The following is a 17,595-nucleotide window of genomic DNA, read 5'->3' as shown; positions in this document are numbered from 1 at the left end:
GGTGACAGACCGGGTGGAACAGCCACCACCAGGCGTGCTGCCCGCGTGCAGAGAGCGGCCGCACCGCTTCGGGCTCCAGCTCTCACCTCCTCTGGGAGCTCGCGACGATAAGGGGAAAAGGCAACAGCCCTTGAGGGGTTCAGTCACACAGCCAAAGGGCCAGGGATGAGAGAGAGAGGAACCAGCAAGAGGAAAACATCCCTCCTGGAGATGGGGTCATTAGGGAGCCAAGCTCCAGAAGGGCTGCCGCTGCTGCACTGCTCCTGCCAGCTCCTCCTTTGCATCACACGGAAGGGTGGGTGCCTCCAGATAACAGAGGCCAGAGATGCTGAGAAACAATCAGTCCCCTTGGCTGTTCTGAAGTGATGTTCTAACGAGAACAAGCCTTCAAAGTTAGGCCAGATGCGGGGACACTGGAAAAACTGGATCCTTTATCTTCTCAAGGAGGAAGGAGATGATGACTTTAAAATAAATTGGACGGCCGAGCATCTTTGGAATGGGACCTCTAGAAGCCTAACAAGCTGAGCAGAGCTGAATCTGCTCAGTAATTAGAGAAGCCCTTTTAAACCAAGTGTGGTTACTAGAACGGGCAACCCGTGTTTCAGCACTTTTCTCTGCAGGGAGCGGAGCCGAGCTGCCTCCCGGGGTGCAGCGTGCTGCTGACGGGGTCGGTACCCAGCACAAGTAGCCGGCAAAGACCCAGGCCACTTTCAGCAGCTGTAAGGGGAGGCATTAACTCATCTCCTGGTCAAAGTCTGTCTGGGGACTGCATCCCGCTTCCCTTCTTGTCCACACATCTGCCTAAGGCCCTTCCCTTCCACGCAGTGCAGGAGAAGAGCGGTGAAGAGCAAAATATTTTGAATAACCCCTGCAGGCACAGAGCACTGCCGAGCGAAGACGTCTGGGCTAGATAGCAGCCTGTTACGACCCTGGCTCTTTTGTAGCTGTAAGGATCGCTCTCAGTGTTCCTCCGGAAGGGACTGGCTGACTGAAGTTAATTTGCAAAACTTTCTTACGTCTTTCAGCACTGCCAAAGTCTCCCACAGAATCAGCTGCAGGGGCTGCCAGGATCTCTCGCAGATGTACCAGGGCACAAGCCCACGGTGACAAAGGCTGTCTGTGTGGAGCTGCTCAACCTTGATCCATTAGGATGCATTATAGGAGCGCTGCCTTTCCTCTCAGGGCTGTCCCTCCCGGTGGCACCTCTCCCAGGGCAGAGGCATTTCTTTCAGCGCCAGCGTTTGCGTGCCAGGAAGTTTAGAAGCATTACTGGCCCTCTGTGTATTCGAGCCCCTTGGCTTCAGAAAGTGCGGAGGATCCCTTCTTCCTGGGAGACGCTCCAAGGTGGAGGGGACTCTCTGTACTTCGGGGAAGCGGCACACAAAGACGTGTTGTAAGGGGGCAGGGAGAGGCAACTCGGGCAGCTGGGCCAGGAGCAGCGGGGCCAAGTCGGACGCTACCTGGGGGCTCCCCCTTCCCCCCAGCATCACAGGCACAACCTCCGAGACCACAGAACTTCTTGATCTTTTCCCTTTCTAGCAGATAGAACTTGGTAGAAGCCAAGACGTGCAGCCCGGCAGCAGCGTCTCGGGCGCTCTGAGGATGGAGGAAACCCATCTGTCAACGACATGGTCAGTGAGCGAGCCGTGCGTTTCTTTAGCTCTTTTACCAATGGCAATGCCAGCCAGCTCTCTCCTCCCCCAGAGAAATAAGGGAAACCGAGTAAAAGATTACTTTTCTTGTCGTTTCACATGCCAACGGAGAGGACTGGAACTCGACCACCTCCTCTGCCCCCCAAGTCGGTCAGAATCAGAAGAGAGGTCACAGGCGGAGGCCAACCCTGGCGCCAGCGCAGAGGCGACGAGCTCCGAGGAAGAGGGCTGGCAAGCTCTGCCAAAAACCCACACATGAATCTTGCAGATGTTTTTATTTTCTTGGCCACTTGGAACCTTGCGCGCTGTTTCCTCTCTGCTCTGCCATAAACGCGCACACAGCTCGGATCCAGGCAGCCTGAGCTCCATGCCAGGCTCTCCGCTGGCAGAACCCGATGTCCTCGGCAGCACACTGGGTGGGGAAGCTCGCGGCTTTCGTGCCGAGACCAGTAATTTACACCAGACACCCGCTACGCCAGCTCCCGAAAACTTGGGTTTTGATCAGTCAGCGCTGCATCTCCTCCCCTGCCCCGCAGAGTCAAAACAATTCTGCGCCTATTAACTTCACTGTCAAGAGCAGAATTAAACCCTCGTGTTCCCCTGGGGACATGGGGCAGGGAGGAAGAGACTGACAGAGGAACAAAAATGCAAATTGAAAACTACATCAAGAAACCATTTGCTATTCCAACAATATCAGTATGAAAGTTGTAAATTAAGAGGTCAAAGTAAAACCGCAGTTAAAAAAACCCCAAGGCTTAGAGCTGAAAATTCTCACCGAGGCCGGGGTAGGTCCTGCGCTTGCTGAGATTGGCCGATTTCACCAGGAACATGCAGGATTGATGAGTCATCCAAGAACAGAAAATCAGCAGCAGAGCTCCCAGGACAATGCCACACTGAAACGGGAGAAGAGGGGGGAAAAGACAAGCGCAAGATGGAAAGTCAGTCGTCCCGCACAGCCTTATTGCCGTCCCTTATCACCTTTAGGCTCCCTTGCGTATTTCCTGCCACATTTTGCCTGTTAAGAGAGTTCCCTCAACTTCAGAGCAGCCGGGACAAACATGACGTACGAGCTCAATTTTACTCTCTCCGCAGCCCAAGGACGACATGGAGCAGCCGCCTGTTTCCCACAGCTTCCAGTTGCACCAGTTGCACTCACCGAAGAGTGAACTGGGAGCCATCTGTGGAGCAGAACTTCCACGGCTCCCCCCGTGCATCCCCCAGTGCTCTCTGCAGCTCTCAGCGGGTTCACGTGGAGCAAAGACAGACCGCTCCTAATCCCGAGGTGCAAACTCTGTTGTAAACTTATTTAATAAGAACTATTTGATAGCGTAAACTGATTACCACGTTCGCTACCAGCGCTGTCCTGCCTCGCTGGTTCACGAGTTTGCAGTGGGGGACGTTAACCCCTGGACACTTTTTAAGCAGATGACTTTAAACAGGCAGAAGCGATGCCAGATCTTAATCACGGCTGCCCTTTTTCCTGCTGTATTTAAACCTGGTGTGGCCGTAGGGACGGTGGCAGCTCCTGGAGAGGGGGAGCGGGGCCACAGCTCAGCACAAGGGCTCGACAGCCGGTTTGCAAACGCCTCCGAGCCGACCCGCGTTTATCATGCGGTTAATCCTTCAAATTTTTTTCCCTTCTACTCACAAAAAAGGCAGAAGCGATTACTTGGAGACCTCACGACAAAGAAAAACACGTAGTTTGGTACAAAAGACGCCCGATCTCAGTCTCCAGCGCTTCCTCCGCTGCCCATCCTCTACCAACCACCACAGAACGCTGAACCACTCTCCAAATTCGCACCGCGGTGCAGATGCCGCCTCCGAGTGCCCTCCCCGGCCCTCGCCCGAGGCCAGGCAGCCGCGGACACCGCGGACACCGAGCCAAGGAGCCCGTCGGGGCTTCGAGCCGCCGGGAGCGCAGACCGGCAGACCCAGCTCCCGGCCCCGCACCCCGCGGGGGGGAGCCAGCCCCGGGCCCCGCCGCCTCCCCCGACCCTCCCGCCGCCTCTCCCCGGCCCCAGCGCGGCGGGGACACGGACGGGACCCCCCCTCCCCGCCCGCTCGGTTCGGCCAGGCCCCCTCGGTTCGGCCAGGCCCCCGCGGGGACCCGGCCCCGCCAGCCTCTGCCGGGACGGCGGCGAGGGGGCCCAAGCGGCCGGCCCCGCCGCCCCGGGAGAAGGGCCCCCAGCAGCGGGGGGGGGGGGCCGGCGGCGGGGAGGGCGGCCCGGGGGGCGGCGGAGCGCTCACCTGCCGGAAGCAGAAGGGCACGGTGAGCACGCTCACCCCCACGATGCTGTTCACCACGTTCATGATCAGGCCCCAGTTGGAGCCCGCCGCTGCCGCCGCCATGGCCCGCGGCGGGGGCGTCCCCGCGGCGCCGGGTCTGGCTCGCAGCCGCCGCCCGAGCCCCCAGCTGACTCCTCAGCCGCCCGTGCCCGCCATGGCGGGACCGGACCCGCCCCGACCCGCCCCCGCCGCCGGCCCCGGCACCGGCCACAGCGGCACTTCCGGGTTCCGCTGCTCCGCTGGCGCTTCCGGGAAGTCGAGGGGCCGGGCAGCGAGACGCGGCGGGGCTAGAGCGGCGCCGAGCGGGCTACTCCTGTCGCCCTGGAGGACCGTGCCCGCTGCTCCCGGGAGAGCCGGGGCGGGGGCGGAAGCGGGGTGTCCCCAAGGCGGGGGGCACCCCCGGGAGCCGGGCACACACGCGGGCACGCAGGCGCGCACACACGGGCACACACGCACGGGCGTGCACCCGTGCACAGCCGTGCAGATGCATGCACGTGCACGCGTGTGGAGGCACGCGCATCCACGCACACGCACGCACGTGCACATCCACGCACACGCGCGCACACGCAGGGGCATGCACGTGCGTGCACGTGCCCGCACACACACGTACACGCGCGGGTGCACGCGCCTGCATTGCTCGCACGTGCGCGCGGACGCATCCCGCGGGATCAGCGGCGTCACGGCAGCGCGTTGCCGCACGCCGCGGCCCCGGGCGCTGCGGAGGCCCGAGGCCCCTTGCCCACGCCGTGCTCTCACGGGCGTTTGCCCGGCCGAACCCCCGCCGGCGCCCGCCAAACCTCTCCAGGCGGTAGCACCGCGGGAGCCACGCCGTAAACGCGTGCAACCCTGGCAAAAGCGGTGGCGCCCGCCCGGGCGCGCAGAGCCCTGGGTGCGCATCTGGGTGCACGTGCAACGCATGCAGCGGCTCTGCTCCCCGTCCTGGCCGGAGGCGTCCCCGACTCCAGCGTGGCCGTGGGTCTGTCTGTCCGCAGCGGGGTCCCCCCGGCAGCCTGTTCTCAGAGGGTCCGAGCACCCCAAGGTTCCTCTCCCCAGGGGCCTCACGGTGTGCAGACAACCAGCTGTGGGTGCTGCACCCTGGGCCGCGTGCCGTGGCCACGCGCCATGGGTGCCAGGCTCCATCGGGCACCCGCGCGGCCGCGGTGGCCGCTCACCCAGCGTCCAGGGGCTCCCTGCCCGCCGCAGGCATCTCCCCCCCCGCCCTGCCCGCCTGCCCGCTTGCTCTCCATCCCCTCAGCAGGAGAAAACAAAAAAAAAAAAAAAGAAAGAAAATAAAAAGCTGGACGCGGGGGGCTCTGGACGGCTCCCCCAGGGCCACGCGCCGCGGCAGGTCGGAAAGGCGCGCGCCGACTGCACGCTGCCGTTGGAACGAAACACACGGCGCTTGTATAATTTGCAGCAATTGCAATGGGTAACCGCAGGAATTTGCTCTACAAAAGGTTTGCAGGGAGGTGAACACGCTTGCCTAATTCCCTCCAGGTGCTGTGTGGGCTCGGGGGCCGGCAGCGGCAGCGCCGGCTGCGTTCCTCTGCCTTCTGCGCCGGGGCTGTGCCCGCGTCCCTGCGTGTCCCTGGGGTGGGACGGGGGGGTCCCCGCGGGGCTGTTGCTGCCCTGGTCTGGGGGAGTCCCAGTCGTGGCCTGCAGCACCCGGGCATGGGATGTGGTACCCAGGTATGGGGCGCAGTACCTGGACACGGGATGCGGTACCCCGACACGGGATGCGGTACCTGGACATGGGATGCGGTACCCCGACACGGGATGCGGTATCCCGACATGGGATGTGGTACCTGGACACGGGATGCGGTACCCCGACACGGGATGCGGTACCCCAAGACGGGATGCGGTACCTGGACACGGGATGCGGTACCCCGACACGGGATGCGGTACCCCAAGACGGGATGCGGTACCTGGACACGGGATGCGGTACCCCGACACGGGATGCGGTACCCCAACATGGGACGCAGTACCCCAACACGGGATGTGGTACCCCAACACGGGATGCGGTACCCAGGCACAGGACGGGGGGCTGCAGGGGAGGGGAACCCCCCGTGTGCCGTGGGGATTCCCCTGTGCCCCCAGGAACACGCAGCGAGGCCCACACGTCCCCCCCCAAAAGCTGCCACGGCCCCAGCCCCCGGCACAGGGTCACCCCTGGGGCCATCCCCGCGAGGGGGGCCAGCACGCAGTGGGGTGCACGCGCGCGCTCACCCCGCACACGTGTGCAAATGCACACGCACACCCGCGCGTCTGCGCCAACACCCGCACACCCGTGCGTGCAGGCACCCCCATACACGCGTGCAAACCCGTGCACGCCCGTCCCTGCACGCGTGTGCACGCTACGGGGCCGGGAGCACCCCACGGCCCTGCCCTGGCCCCTGCCTGCTGCCAGGGGCCGGTGTGGGGCTGGGGCCAGGCATCTCCCACCCACGGGTGCCCGAGCACCCACCGGGAAGGGCAGAGCTGCCGGCACGCGCCCGCGGCAGCCACCGGCCAGGCCAGGAAGGGAAGGGAGAACACCTTGCTCCCACGCGGAGGAGACATCTGCAGCGAGTTAGAGGGGAAATCATGTTTATCCAATTAGCGTTACACGGCCCCTAACTCAGCACTGGCAGAAAAAAGGGCTCAGGTGGCTTCTCTGTGTGCCGAGCGGCCGCCGGCAGCCAAGAGCCCCGGCAAGTGCCGATAGCCGGCCGGCCGCGAGCCCCCGCGCCGTGGGACGGGGATGCCAGGGGAGCAGCCCCCGCTCCGCCGCCCCTGCGGACCCCGACCCTGTCACCAGCACGGGTGAGCGAGTGCCAGCTCAGGGGCATGGTGCGGCGGGGGGCACGGCGGCCCCAGCTCCTCTGCCCCGGCGCTCACCGGCGCGGCCGGCACCAACACGGGGTCACCGGCACGAGCGAAGCCACCGGCATGGGTCACTGGGACAGGCTGGGGACAGCTCGGGCGCCGTCCGGCTCCCTGCGCGGTGCCGGCCGGTGCTGCCGGGACAATGTGTTTCCAATCGCCGTGTCCCCAGCCCCGCTGCAATCCAAACCACCTGCGGCCGCTCGCCTGCAACCCATCAGCTCCCGGCTACTGAATAAATGGATCGCACGCGGCCCCACGCCGTGGGCTGGCCGCCGCTTGCCACGGCACCGCAGGCAGGGACAGGCAGCTGCCCCTTCCCAGGGCAAACGCAGGGCGGGTGCTGCCTGCAGCCCCCCGGGGCAGGCCCTGCCCGTGCCGGGTGGTCTCCATCCTGCCCCCTTCCCGTCCCCGGGAACACCGTTGGCACGTGCATGCCTTCCAAAAATGGCCCGTTCCTCCGGCAGGTGCCTGCGGCGGCCCGGTGCCCAGCCGCCGGCATCCCCTCGCAGCACCGTAGGGTAGGGGTGCTCCCCGCACCCCAAGGGGACACGGCGCCAGCCGCACCACGCACCGCACTGGGGGGACGCGACCGGGATGCCCAGGCTGGCACCGGGGTGGCATCCCAAGTCGGGTGCCGGGAGCCTGGTGGTGTGCAGGGTCCTGGGGAGCCCCAATCCCCCCCCATGGTGCCAGCTCAGCCGGGGCGAGCCCCCGTCGCTCCCCTTCGCCAGCATCACCGTGCACCGTGTTGGGGGCAAGACAAGGGCCCCCGCCCCGGCCAACCCACCTCCTTCCCCCCAAATCAACAGGGGCTCAACGCCGCTGCTCAGCAAACGGGAAAGGGGATGGGCTGTGAAAGGGCTGGAATAATTAGACAAATACGGACTAAAATGAAGGAAAGCGGAGCTGGCCGTGGCACCGGGGGCGGCACCCTGCAGCCGCCGGCGGGAGCCACTGCAAAGGGCAATTACCGCCAGCCCAAAGCGCTCCCTGCGAGCCAGCAAATATATTTATTGCTCGCAATAACCGCCCGATATTGCGCCGGCGGTGGCGAGCTTGGTGCTGCCTCCTCCTCGGGTTATTTTATTTATTTATCCCCCCCGGCAGCGGCACCCCCCACCCGACACCACCCCCTCCTCCTGCTCCGCTGCTCTCGGGGCTTGTCCGTGCCCGTCCCGAGGGACCACGGTTCTCTCCAGCTCCTCGGGTGCCTTCAGCTGCTTGGCAGTTACGGACAGCCCAGGGCCAAATCCAGCCTCCAGCGTGAGCCGGGGTCTCTGTCCAGCCGTCTGTCCGTGTCCTGGCCACGGCCAGACCCTCCCCAGCAGCACCGGGACCGTTTCCCCGCTGCAAACCTGCCGAGAGCAAGCGCAAAACTCCCTGGCAAACGTTGAAGACCCTGCAGCCCCGGGAGCGCGGCCAGCCGCTGGCACAAGGAGATGCCAACCGGGACGGGGACAGGGACAGCGGGGCTGCACCAGGGACCCCCAGCCCCGCTCAGCCTGGCACGGCGTGGGGCATTGCAGCTCCGGCCGGCTCCTGGGAGCCGGCAAAGGGCGAAGCAAGGCGCCGTTTGTTTTGTTAGCACGAGAAAGGAGCGGAGCTGGCGGCAGCGTCTCCGCCGCGGGAGCTGCCGGGAAGCCCTGGCAGCCCAGAGCCCTTCCCAGTCCTGCCCGATGGCCCAGATTCCTCCCGCCTGGATTTGGAGCCACCGAGAATAAACAGCCCCGGAGGGCTGCCGGAGCCGCAATTACTGTAATTAGAAGAGGTGGCTTAGGGCCGGCTGGGGATCCCGCGCTGTTTTATGAACGCGCAGAGCCCCCCCGGGAGGTCCGGCAGCAGCCGGGGCTGGGCAGGGGCCGCTGCTTTGTCTGATGCTGCTCCGCAGGGGTGCACGCACCTCCACGCGTGTGCACACGTGTGCTTGTATGTGTACGCACGTGCACAGGTACGCTTGCACGCACGCGCCTGCCTGAGCAGAGCCCTGCAGAGGCAGATTTTGCAATTCTCACGGGTGATGTCGTCCCAGGAAAAGAGCCGGCTTCGTCTCTGCCTGGTGGGATGCAGGCGCCGGAGCTCCCACCCCTGCCCCGCCGTCCCACCGACCCTTCCTTGCTCACGGCCGGTAGTCACCTCTACAAGAATTCGCCTCGGCGGCAGCGCCGGATCAGGGGGCTCTGTGCCGCAGCGTGCCGTGGGGCTCGCGTGAACCACCCACGGCACAGGGCAGCTCTTCCCCAGGACCCCCGAGCCTGCCGGGATCATCCCTGCCCTCCCTTCCCTGCCAGGCAGCTTCCCTGGGGCGAGGGGGGGGCACAGCGAGGGGCACGGCAGGGTGGGGGACCCCAGCTCAGGGTCCTGGGGGCTGGAGGAATGGGAACCCCCTTCCCAGGCTGCCAGGGCAGAGCCCACCCACGCCACAGCCCAGAGGTGGGTGCACCTGAGGGTCAGCACCCGGCTCCCCCCCTCCCTGGGGGACCGGCACCCACCGCCGAGCAGCCCAGGGCCGCTCCGCTCCCCGCCGCGGCCGGCCCCGATGACAGATGCCTGGCAGAGGCCGGGAACAACCCGGCAAGTATTTAAAAACATAAATTAAAACAAATTGCGTTTTTATATTGCAAATAAGGGCAGTTTTATCGGTTTTATTGCATAACAACCATTAATGAAGTGCAGTTTCAGGCACCTTAATTGCTCGGAGACTAAAGTTCAATCCGTATCGCCGGCGCAGGCTGGAGGCCGCCGCGCGCCAGGCAGCACCTGCGGAGGGGAACGTAAAGAAATTTACGGTCGCTGTTCGGAAAACGGAGGAGAGGGACCCGCTTCCCCCGGGCCATTTATCCAGGCGGGAAGCGGCGGGGGTGAAACCCCACAGACCGGCCCGGGGGGAGGCGAGCGGCCGTGGCGGCCCCCCCCCCCCCCCCCCCCCGCGTCACCCCCGTGTCCCGGCGCAGGAGCCGTGGGGCCCCGCAGCCGGTGCCGGCCGTGGGGCCGGTGTCCCCAGGCGGCGGGGAAGCGGGTGCCGCCCGGGCCGGCTGACCCCCGCGGGCTGCGGCAATGCAGGCCGGCCCCGGCGCCGCCCCCAGCACAACACACGCGTGGGCGTGCACGGGAGGCACAGCCGCACACGCGTGTTTCTGCAACGCACGCAGGGGCGTGCGTGTGCACGCAGGTCCGCGCGTGTGCACGCAGGTCCGCAGCCCCGGGGGGGGGGGGGTGTGTGGAATGGGTGCGTGCACACCCGCGGGGGCTGCACAGGGGCTCCGCGCGCGGACACGCAGCCACGCACACGCGGGACACGCAGCACACGGGCCACGGCGCGCGCCCGTCCCACCCGCGCACGCTCCCCCCCCGCGCGTACCCACGCGCACCACAGGCGCCGAGCCTCGCCGGGCCGGGCCGGGCCGCGGGACGGGGCCCCGCCCCGCGGGAGCGCGCGCCGCGAGCGTGGGCGGAGCCACGCGCTGGGACCGCCTCTCCCCCCACGCGCATGAATGGGCGCGCTCCGCCCCGCCCCTTATAAGGCAGCCAGCGCGGCTCGGAGGGCGGAGCCCGCCAGGGTCCATCCCGCCCCCCTTCGTCCCGCCCCCTCGCCGCGGCCCAGCCAATCAGGACGGCGCGCCGGGCCCCCCGCGGGCGCCGGCCTTTGTTTGTGGAGGGCGCCGGGGCCAATGGGCGCGCGGGAGGGGGAGGGGCGGGCCAATGGGCGCGCGGGGGGAGGGGCGGGGCGGCTGCGTAGGGCCCGGCCCGGCCACGTGCGCGCGGAGCCGCCGCCGCCGCCGTGCCCGGGGGCACCGGGCAGCCCCGGGACGTGCCGGGTCCGGCCCCGGCCCCGCCGCTCCCTCCGCCTGCTGGCGTGCCCGCCCCGGGGACACCCAGCCCCCCCCGGGGACACCCAGCCCCCCCGCCCCGAGCCGCTCCCTACGGGGGGGGATGGGCCGCGGCGCCCCGCCCACCGCACCCCCGGGCCCCGCACCCCCGGGCCCTGCACCGTGCTCCCACCCCGCTGGGCTGCGCTGCCGGCGGGGTCCTGCCCGGCCCTGCCGGTCTGTCCCCGGGGCACGGGGCTCTGGGCACCCCCGGCACCCGGCGGTGTCCCCGGGAGGGTGCCGCCTCCCCGGCGGCCCCCAGGAGCCGTGCCCGGCCTTGCACTCTCAATGCCGGACCCCGTGTGCTGGCACCGGCTCTGCACCTTCCCGCCCCGGCAGACCCCGCGGTGCCCGGGGGGCCGCGGTGAGGAGCGGCCCCGGCCCCGCCGGGTCCCTCGGGCTCCGTCCCGGGGCTGTTGCGGGTCGGGGCAGGCCCTGAGCAGACACGGCAGCAGAGGCGGCGTGGGGGCTGCGCCGTGCTCGGGCGCCTGCACCCCACTCACCCGCTGTGGCTGGGTCCACAGGGGCGTCGTGTCGGGGGGGGGGGGGGGTCTGGGCAGCGAAACCCAACCGCCTGCGGCCCCCCGGTGCAGCCGGAGCTGCACCGCGCGTGGACCCCCAGGGCCGGGACTTGCAGCACGGGGGAGCGTGCCGGCAGGACGGGGCACCCCCTCCGAGCACCCACCGCCCGGAGGGGAGCAGGGAGCGGCCGCGGTGGCTGCGCTGGGTGGGAGCCTCCCGAGGGGCCCGGAAAGGGCCACCCGGAAATCCCAGCCCGTGCCTGGGTTGTGTCCGGGAACCGCCGGCCCGTCCTCGGCCATGAGAAATTTCCTGCTTCCCACCCGGCCCCAGCGCCAGGCCGGCCGCATGCCCGTGCCGTAGGGCCGCCCGCTGCTGGGCCGCGCTCCCGGCAAAGCCGGTGCATTAAGTCACTCCCAGGCTGGCGGCGGTGAGCACGGCTGCTTGAGACGAGCCCTTTGCTGGAAAGGTGAAGGTCACGGTCATTTTTACCATCACAGGCAGTCCCGGGTCCCATGTTCGACGGTTCCAATCCCCTCCAGCGCTCCAGGACGCTGTTTGTCACGGCGGGGGCTCAGCCTCGCGCTGGCCACGGCGCTGCCGTTCCCGTCCGGGAGCCATGGCGGCGGCCGGTGATGGCTGGAGCGAGAGGTGCTGTCCCCACCACCGGGTTTGCCGGGCTCAGGCTGCGCTTCTCGTCCCCCTCCCCGTGTCCCCCCCCCACCAGCCTCCAGCTCCGGGGCCGGCTGCCCGCACATCTCCACCAGAGCCCGAGGACAAGCTGTCCGTCCATCCGTCCAGGCCTGCCTATGATGCTGCCCAAACCGTGGGCAGCAGCACCGCAGCAGCCAGGCAGGAGGGCAGCCCCGGTGTCACCGGGGGAGGCAGGGATGCCGGCGATCTCCGGGCCAGCACCGCCGCGCTCTCCGGCAGGCGGGGAAGCACCGGTGCATCTCCCCTGGCTCGGGGAGAGAACAAAGGAGGGCATCTGCGGCAGAGGGAGTGCCGCTGCCGGATGCGCTGCAGCGCGGCTAATCCGCCCCGCGCCCTCCTCGGGGCCCCGGCACACCCCGCTGCTGCCGTGCCCCCGCTGCTGCCGTGCCCCCGGCACGGCCCTCCTGCGTGGCCCCGTGCACCGGCCGTCCCCTGCACTGGCAGCACCAAGCGCTGCTCAGCCCGAGGCGCGAGGGCCCGTGCGGAGCCGGGGGAGCGGGCCCAGCCCGGCTCCCCCCGCGGCACCGCGGCACCGCAGCCCGGGCCTGCCGCCCTCGCGGTGTGCGCCGTTCGATCCCGCCAGGCGCACCGGTGTCGCGGTGGTATTCACCCCAGCTAATGCCGTGCCATAAAGGAAAAGTCTTACATTAACGACTTTTGTCACCGAAGTCATTAACATAATAGGACTTCCACATCAAAATTGAATATTAATGCTACACCCGGCTGCGGAGTGAGGCGGATAATTGCTCTAATACATTTTCCAGTAGGATTTTCGCATCGCAGCAGCAATTGCATTAGCAAACCCGATTATTACCACGGCCGATACAATGGGACAGTTAATGGGAGTTAAGTTCCTTCCTTTTTCCTTGGGACCCCAGAGCACGGGGGCTCCGCGTCCCCCGCCGCCCCCCACCCGCAGAAGCCTCCCCGGAGCAGGGGGACGACGTCCCCAGGCTGGGAGCAGAGGTGACGCGGCAAGCGCTGAGCTGCCTCTTCCCTCCGCGCTTGCAAACACGACCCTTGGTCGCAGACAAGCCTTGCAACACGCCGGCAAACCGGCGGCCGGCTGGAAATCCGCCTGCCCCAAGCGCCAGGAGGCCGAGGCGCCCGCGTCGTGCCACGCCGTGCCGTGCCGCGCCGCGGAGCCTTGGGGATGGGCAATGCAGGGGGGTCCCGCCGTGGGGGTGCCGGGGAGAGCGGGGGGTTACTCCAGCCCCGGCCCGGGGCTGGCAGGGGACCCTCCAGCCTCCTCTCCTTTCCGAGGGGGTTCGGCAACTCCCGGCAGGACGAAGCACCGAAAAATCCGGGGTAGGTGCCCGCTTCTGGGTGAGCGGCTCCGGCCGGGCAGGGAGAAGATCTGGGGACCCTGCCGTGTCGGGGTGCCGGCACGCAGGTCGCAGCCTCTTCGCTGCACCCCCAAATATGCCAAAGGAAGACCCCTACACCCCCCCCCCCCCAACCCCCTGTAGGGCCATGTCCGCAGCCCCTGCCTCTGCCACCGCACGCCTTCCTCTCCTGCCCACCCAAGGGTGCTCAGGGTGCTCTGCAATGGCTCGGCCCCGTGCGTGCGTGCACCGACACCCCGGAAAGGAGCGGGGAGCTCGGGCCGGCTCCGGCAATGGGCGGCGGAAGGGGCCCGGTCCGCGGAGCCCCGTCCCGGGGCTCCGCGGACCGGGCCCCTTCCGCCGCCCATTGTCTCCCGTCCCGGTGGGGTGGCCCCGGGCGTGGGACAAAAGCGGCTACGGGGCCCGTGGGGGGGCGAGGAGGGTGAGTCTTGCGTGGGGGGGCTGTCATTAAACTGCCTTTAATTGCACTCGTCTGGGCTCGCTTCGTTGAGCAACCTCGCTGGGGGAGCCCACGGGTGGGCTGCCCACGGGGGGGGGGGGGGGCTGCCCACGGGGGGATGTATACCCACGGGGGGGATGTATACCCATGGGGGATTGGCCCACGGGGGGGGGGGGGGTATGTGGGGGGAGTCTGCCCACAGGGGATGTGTACCCACTGGGAATCTGCCCACGGGGGGTGTATACCCACGGGGGGGGGGGGTCTGCCCACAGGGAATCTGCCCATGCGGGGGGCTGTCCACGGGGGGGGCTGTCCACGGAAGGGGGTCTGCCCACGGGGGGTGTATACCCACGGGGGGGTCTGCCTACCCACTGGGGGGGGGATCTGCCCACAGGGAATCTGCCCATGCAGGGGGTTGCCCACAGAGGGGGGGCTGCCCACGGGGGATGTGTACCCACTGGGAACCTGTGGGGTCTGCCTACCCACTGGGGGGGGTCTGCCCACAGGGAATCTGCCCATGAGGGGGGCTGTCCACGGGGGGGGGGGCTGTCCACAGAAGGGGGTCTGCCCACGGGGGATGTATACCCACGGGGGAGGGTCTGCCTACCCACTGGGGGGGTCTGCCCCATGCGGGAGGCTGCCCACGGGGGGGGGTCTGCCCACGCGGGACGTATACCACTGGGAATCTGCTCACAGGGAACGTATACTCATGGGGGGGGGGTGTCTGCCCACGGAGGGGGGGGGAATCTGCCCACGGGGGGGCTCTGCCCACTGCACCCAGGGATGCAGGCTCGGGGCTCGCACATCTCCCAGCTCCACAAGCCCCGGCTCAGCCCCTTCCCACCCGGCACCGCGGGGCTTCCCGGCCCCTTCCCACTCCCACTCCCACCCGGCGCTCACTCGGGGAAGGAAGAGCCTCACAGCTGCTTTTTTTAGGATTTTTTTGTGGGTTTTTTTTTTTTTTTGCAGTCAAGCAACTGTTTCCGAGCGCTCCCCGACCACCAGCGGCCGAACAATGCGCCGGCCCCAACCCACCGCGCTGCCGGCACCCGTCATGCCGTTACCCCAACGCCGGGATCCGCATCGCACGCTCCCGGCTGGGCGATGATTCCACGCGCTGGGTTAATCCGTAACGTTACTTATCGGGCCGGAGCCCTGTCCCGGCCTTTCCCAGATGGAGAGGGATCCACCGGGGACGTTTGAGCGGTTTCCCAGAGCGGGGGGGTGACGGCAGGCTGCGGCTCCGCGCCGCTGGGCACATCCACGGGGGGATGCTCCCCGGGCGGTCAGGATGCGGCCAGCCCTGCTCCCTGCGGCAGGTTTCCCCGGGAGAGGGGGGGTCCTGGATCCGGCCGCGGAGCTCAGCCCGTGCCGGCCGGGGTGCTCCGCTCCGGCAGCTGCTTTGAAACACCACGGGGAAAACAATCGGGGAAGAAAAAGAGCTTTTTGGGGGGGCCCCATGCAGGGAGGGGGTGTGCCGGGGCGGCAGGACAGCGAGGGGCTGTCCCCGGAGGGTCCCGGCACGTCCCCCCTCCCGCAGCACGGCCCGCACCCCGCTCCCCACCCGGGCGGAGGAGAAATCCCCGCCGCAGCGACGGGCCCGCGGCACCGCGGTGCTCACCCCGGGCAGCGCTGCCGGCACTGCGCTGGTGCCTGCCGGCACCGCGGCCTTTGCACCGCCGCCGTGGAGGAGGCTGGGTGCGCGCCGCCTCCGTGCGCGTGAAGTCCGTGCTCACGGCGTGATCCCGTGTCCCTCTGTCCGTCTGTCCGCGTGTCCCTGCGCATCGCTCCTTGCTGCGGCTGCACATCCCCGCGGCACCAGCGCGTGTGCCAGGGCTGGGCCCTGCGGTGCAGCCGGCTGTCCCCGCAGTCTGTCCGGCTGTCCCCGCGGTCTGTCCTTGTGCCCCGTCGCCGGGGGTGCGTGAGCGCTGAGCCGCGTGCCGTGTCCGTGCGTCCGGGTGTGCGCAGGTCTGTCCGTGCGGTGCCGGGGCGCGGTGCGGCTGCGGTGCCGGAGGGTCCCCACGGGCTGTGCCGTGTCCCCCGGCTGCTCGCCCTCCTAACTCGATTGTCGTCCCGGCGTAATGAATAGCTCTGTTGTAATCTAATAGCTTTTACAAGTTATTTGGATTTATTTGAGCATTTTCAATCAATTACGTCTTTTTATTTCAATAAAAAAAAAAAAACCCAAACCCCGCACTGCCCTGACGGGGACCCGCGGTCGCAGGCGCTGCCGCTCCCGGTACCGGCCGCAGCCTCCCCGCCGCCTGCTCGCCGCCCTTCCCGTTGCACGGCCCCGGGGATGCACCCGGCCCCGGCTCCCCTCACCCTGCGCCCCGCGGCCCCTTAATAATTGCACTGCCCCCCCCCCCACCTTGCACCACATGACCCCCCCCCAGCACTGCACACCCTCCCCCCACCGCACAGCCCCCCAACATTGCACCCCCACCACCACCTTGCACCGCATGGCCCCCAGCATTGCACATCCCCCCTCCAACGCAGCACCCCCCCTCACCTTGCACCGCATGACCCCCCAACATTGCACCCCCTCCGCATCGCACAGCCCCCCCTCATTGCACGCATAGCCCCCCCCATTGCACACACAGCTCCCCCATTGCACACACAGCCCCCCAGCATTGCACACCCCCCCCAACATTGCACACCCCCCCAACATTGCACACACAGCCCCCCAGCATTGCACACCCCCCCCAACATTGTACACACCCCCAACATTGCACACACAGCCCCCCAGCACTGCACACCCCCCCCAACATTGTACACACCCCCAACATTGCACACACAGCCCCCCAGCATTGCACACCCCCCCCAACATTGCACACACAGCCCCCCAGCATTGCACACCCCCCAGCATTGCACACACAGCCCCCCCACTGCACACACAGCCCCCCAGCATTGCACACCCCCCTTAGCATTGCACACACAGCCCCCCAGCATTGCACAGCCCCCCCATTGCACACACAGCGCCCCAACATTGCACACACAGCCCCCTCATTGCACACCCCCCCCAGCATTGCACACACCCCCCCTCAGCATTGCACACCCCCCCAACATTGCACACACAGCCCCCCCAGCATTGCACCCCCCCTTAGCATTGCACACACAGCCCCCCCACTGCACACACAGCCCCCCAGCATTGCACACCCCCCAGCATTGCACACACACCCCCCCAACATTGCACACACAGCCCCCCAGCATTGCACCCCCCCTTAGCATTGCACACACAGCCCCCCCATTGCACACACCCCCCCCCCAGCATTGCACCCCCCCTTAGCATTGCACACACAGCCCCCCCATTGCACACACACCCCCCCCAGCATTGCACACCCCCCCAGCCCTCCCCGCCCCCCCCCCCCGCAGACCTGCCGGCAACGCGGCGGAGCCGGTGAGTGACTCCGGCCCGTTCCCCTCTCGCCGCCGCCTTTGATCTCCCCCGCGTCGCTCCCGGGCCTCGGGGTCCACCCGGGGGGGGGGTGGGGGGAGCCTAGAAACCGTCCCCCCCCCCCCCCGGTTCCCTTCCCCCCCCCTTCCCCCTCCCTCCCCCCCCCTCCTCCTCCGGGGGCCGCCTTGAAACCGCGCGCGGGGCCCGTCATCGCTGTTCGCAGGGGCCGGCCAATCAGCGGCTTGTTTACACTGCGTGATTGACAGCGGGCTGGCGGGCGGCCAGCCAATCAGTACCCGGGGGCGGAGAGAGCTGGGGGGGGGGTTGCGTTGCAGCGGGGGTTGCATTGCACGGGGGTGCAATGCAACCCCCGCTGCAACGCAACCCCCCCCCCCCTTCACTGCGCCGAACAGCGCATGCGCCCTCCTCCCTCCCCTCCCATTCATCCGCCGGGCTTGAATTAAGCGCCCGCCGCTCGGCATCGCAACCCCCCCCCCCCCCCCCCGCCCCG

At 67.8% G+C, this 17,595-nt stretch overlaps 1 protein-coding gene across 2 annotated transcripts in view; it reads right to left on the bottom strand.

Moving 5' to 3' along the window:
* SLC38A10 (solute carrier family 38 member 10) overlaps nucleotides 1–4,162 on the bottom strand; it is a 38,744-nt gene extending 34,582 nt beyond the window's left edge. For both annotated transcript variants that reach the window (XM_075518580.1, XM_075518581.1), the window contains exons 1-2: nucleotides 3,900–4,162; nucleotides 2,428–2,545 (exon numbers count right to left, since the gene is read on the bottom strand). In XM_075518580.1, coding sequence (XP_075374695.1) covers nucleotides 2,428–2,545; nucleotides 3,900–4,001 — 220 coding nt within the window. In that variant the 5' untranslated portion in view covers nucleotides 4,002–4,162. The remainder of the gene's footprint in view (nucleotides 1–2,427; nucleotides 2,546–3,899) is intronic.
* Nucleotides 4,163–17,595: the final 13,433 nt, after the last annotated feature.

Source organism: Mycteria americana, chromosome 16 (genome assembly GCF_035582795.1).
Source record: "Mycteria americana isolate JAX WOST 10 ecotype Jacksonville Zoo and Gardens chromosome 16, USCA_MyAme_1.0, whole genome shotgun sequence".
NCBI lineage: Eukaryota > Metazoa > Chordata > Aves > Ciconiiformes > Ciconiidae > Mycteria > Mycteria americana.
This window is presented reverse-complemented; position numbering and strand designations above follow the sequence as displayed.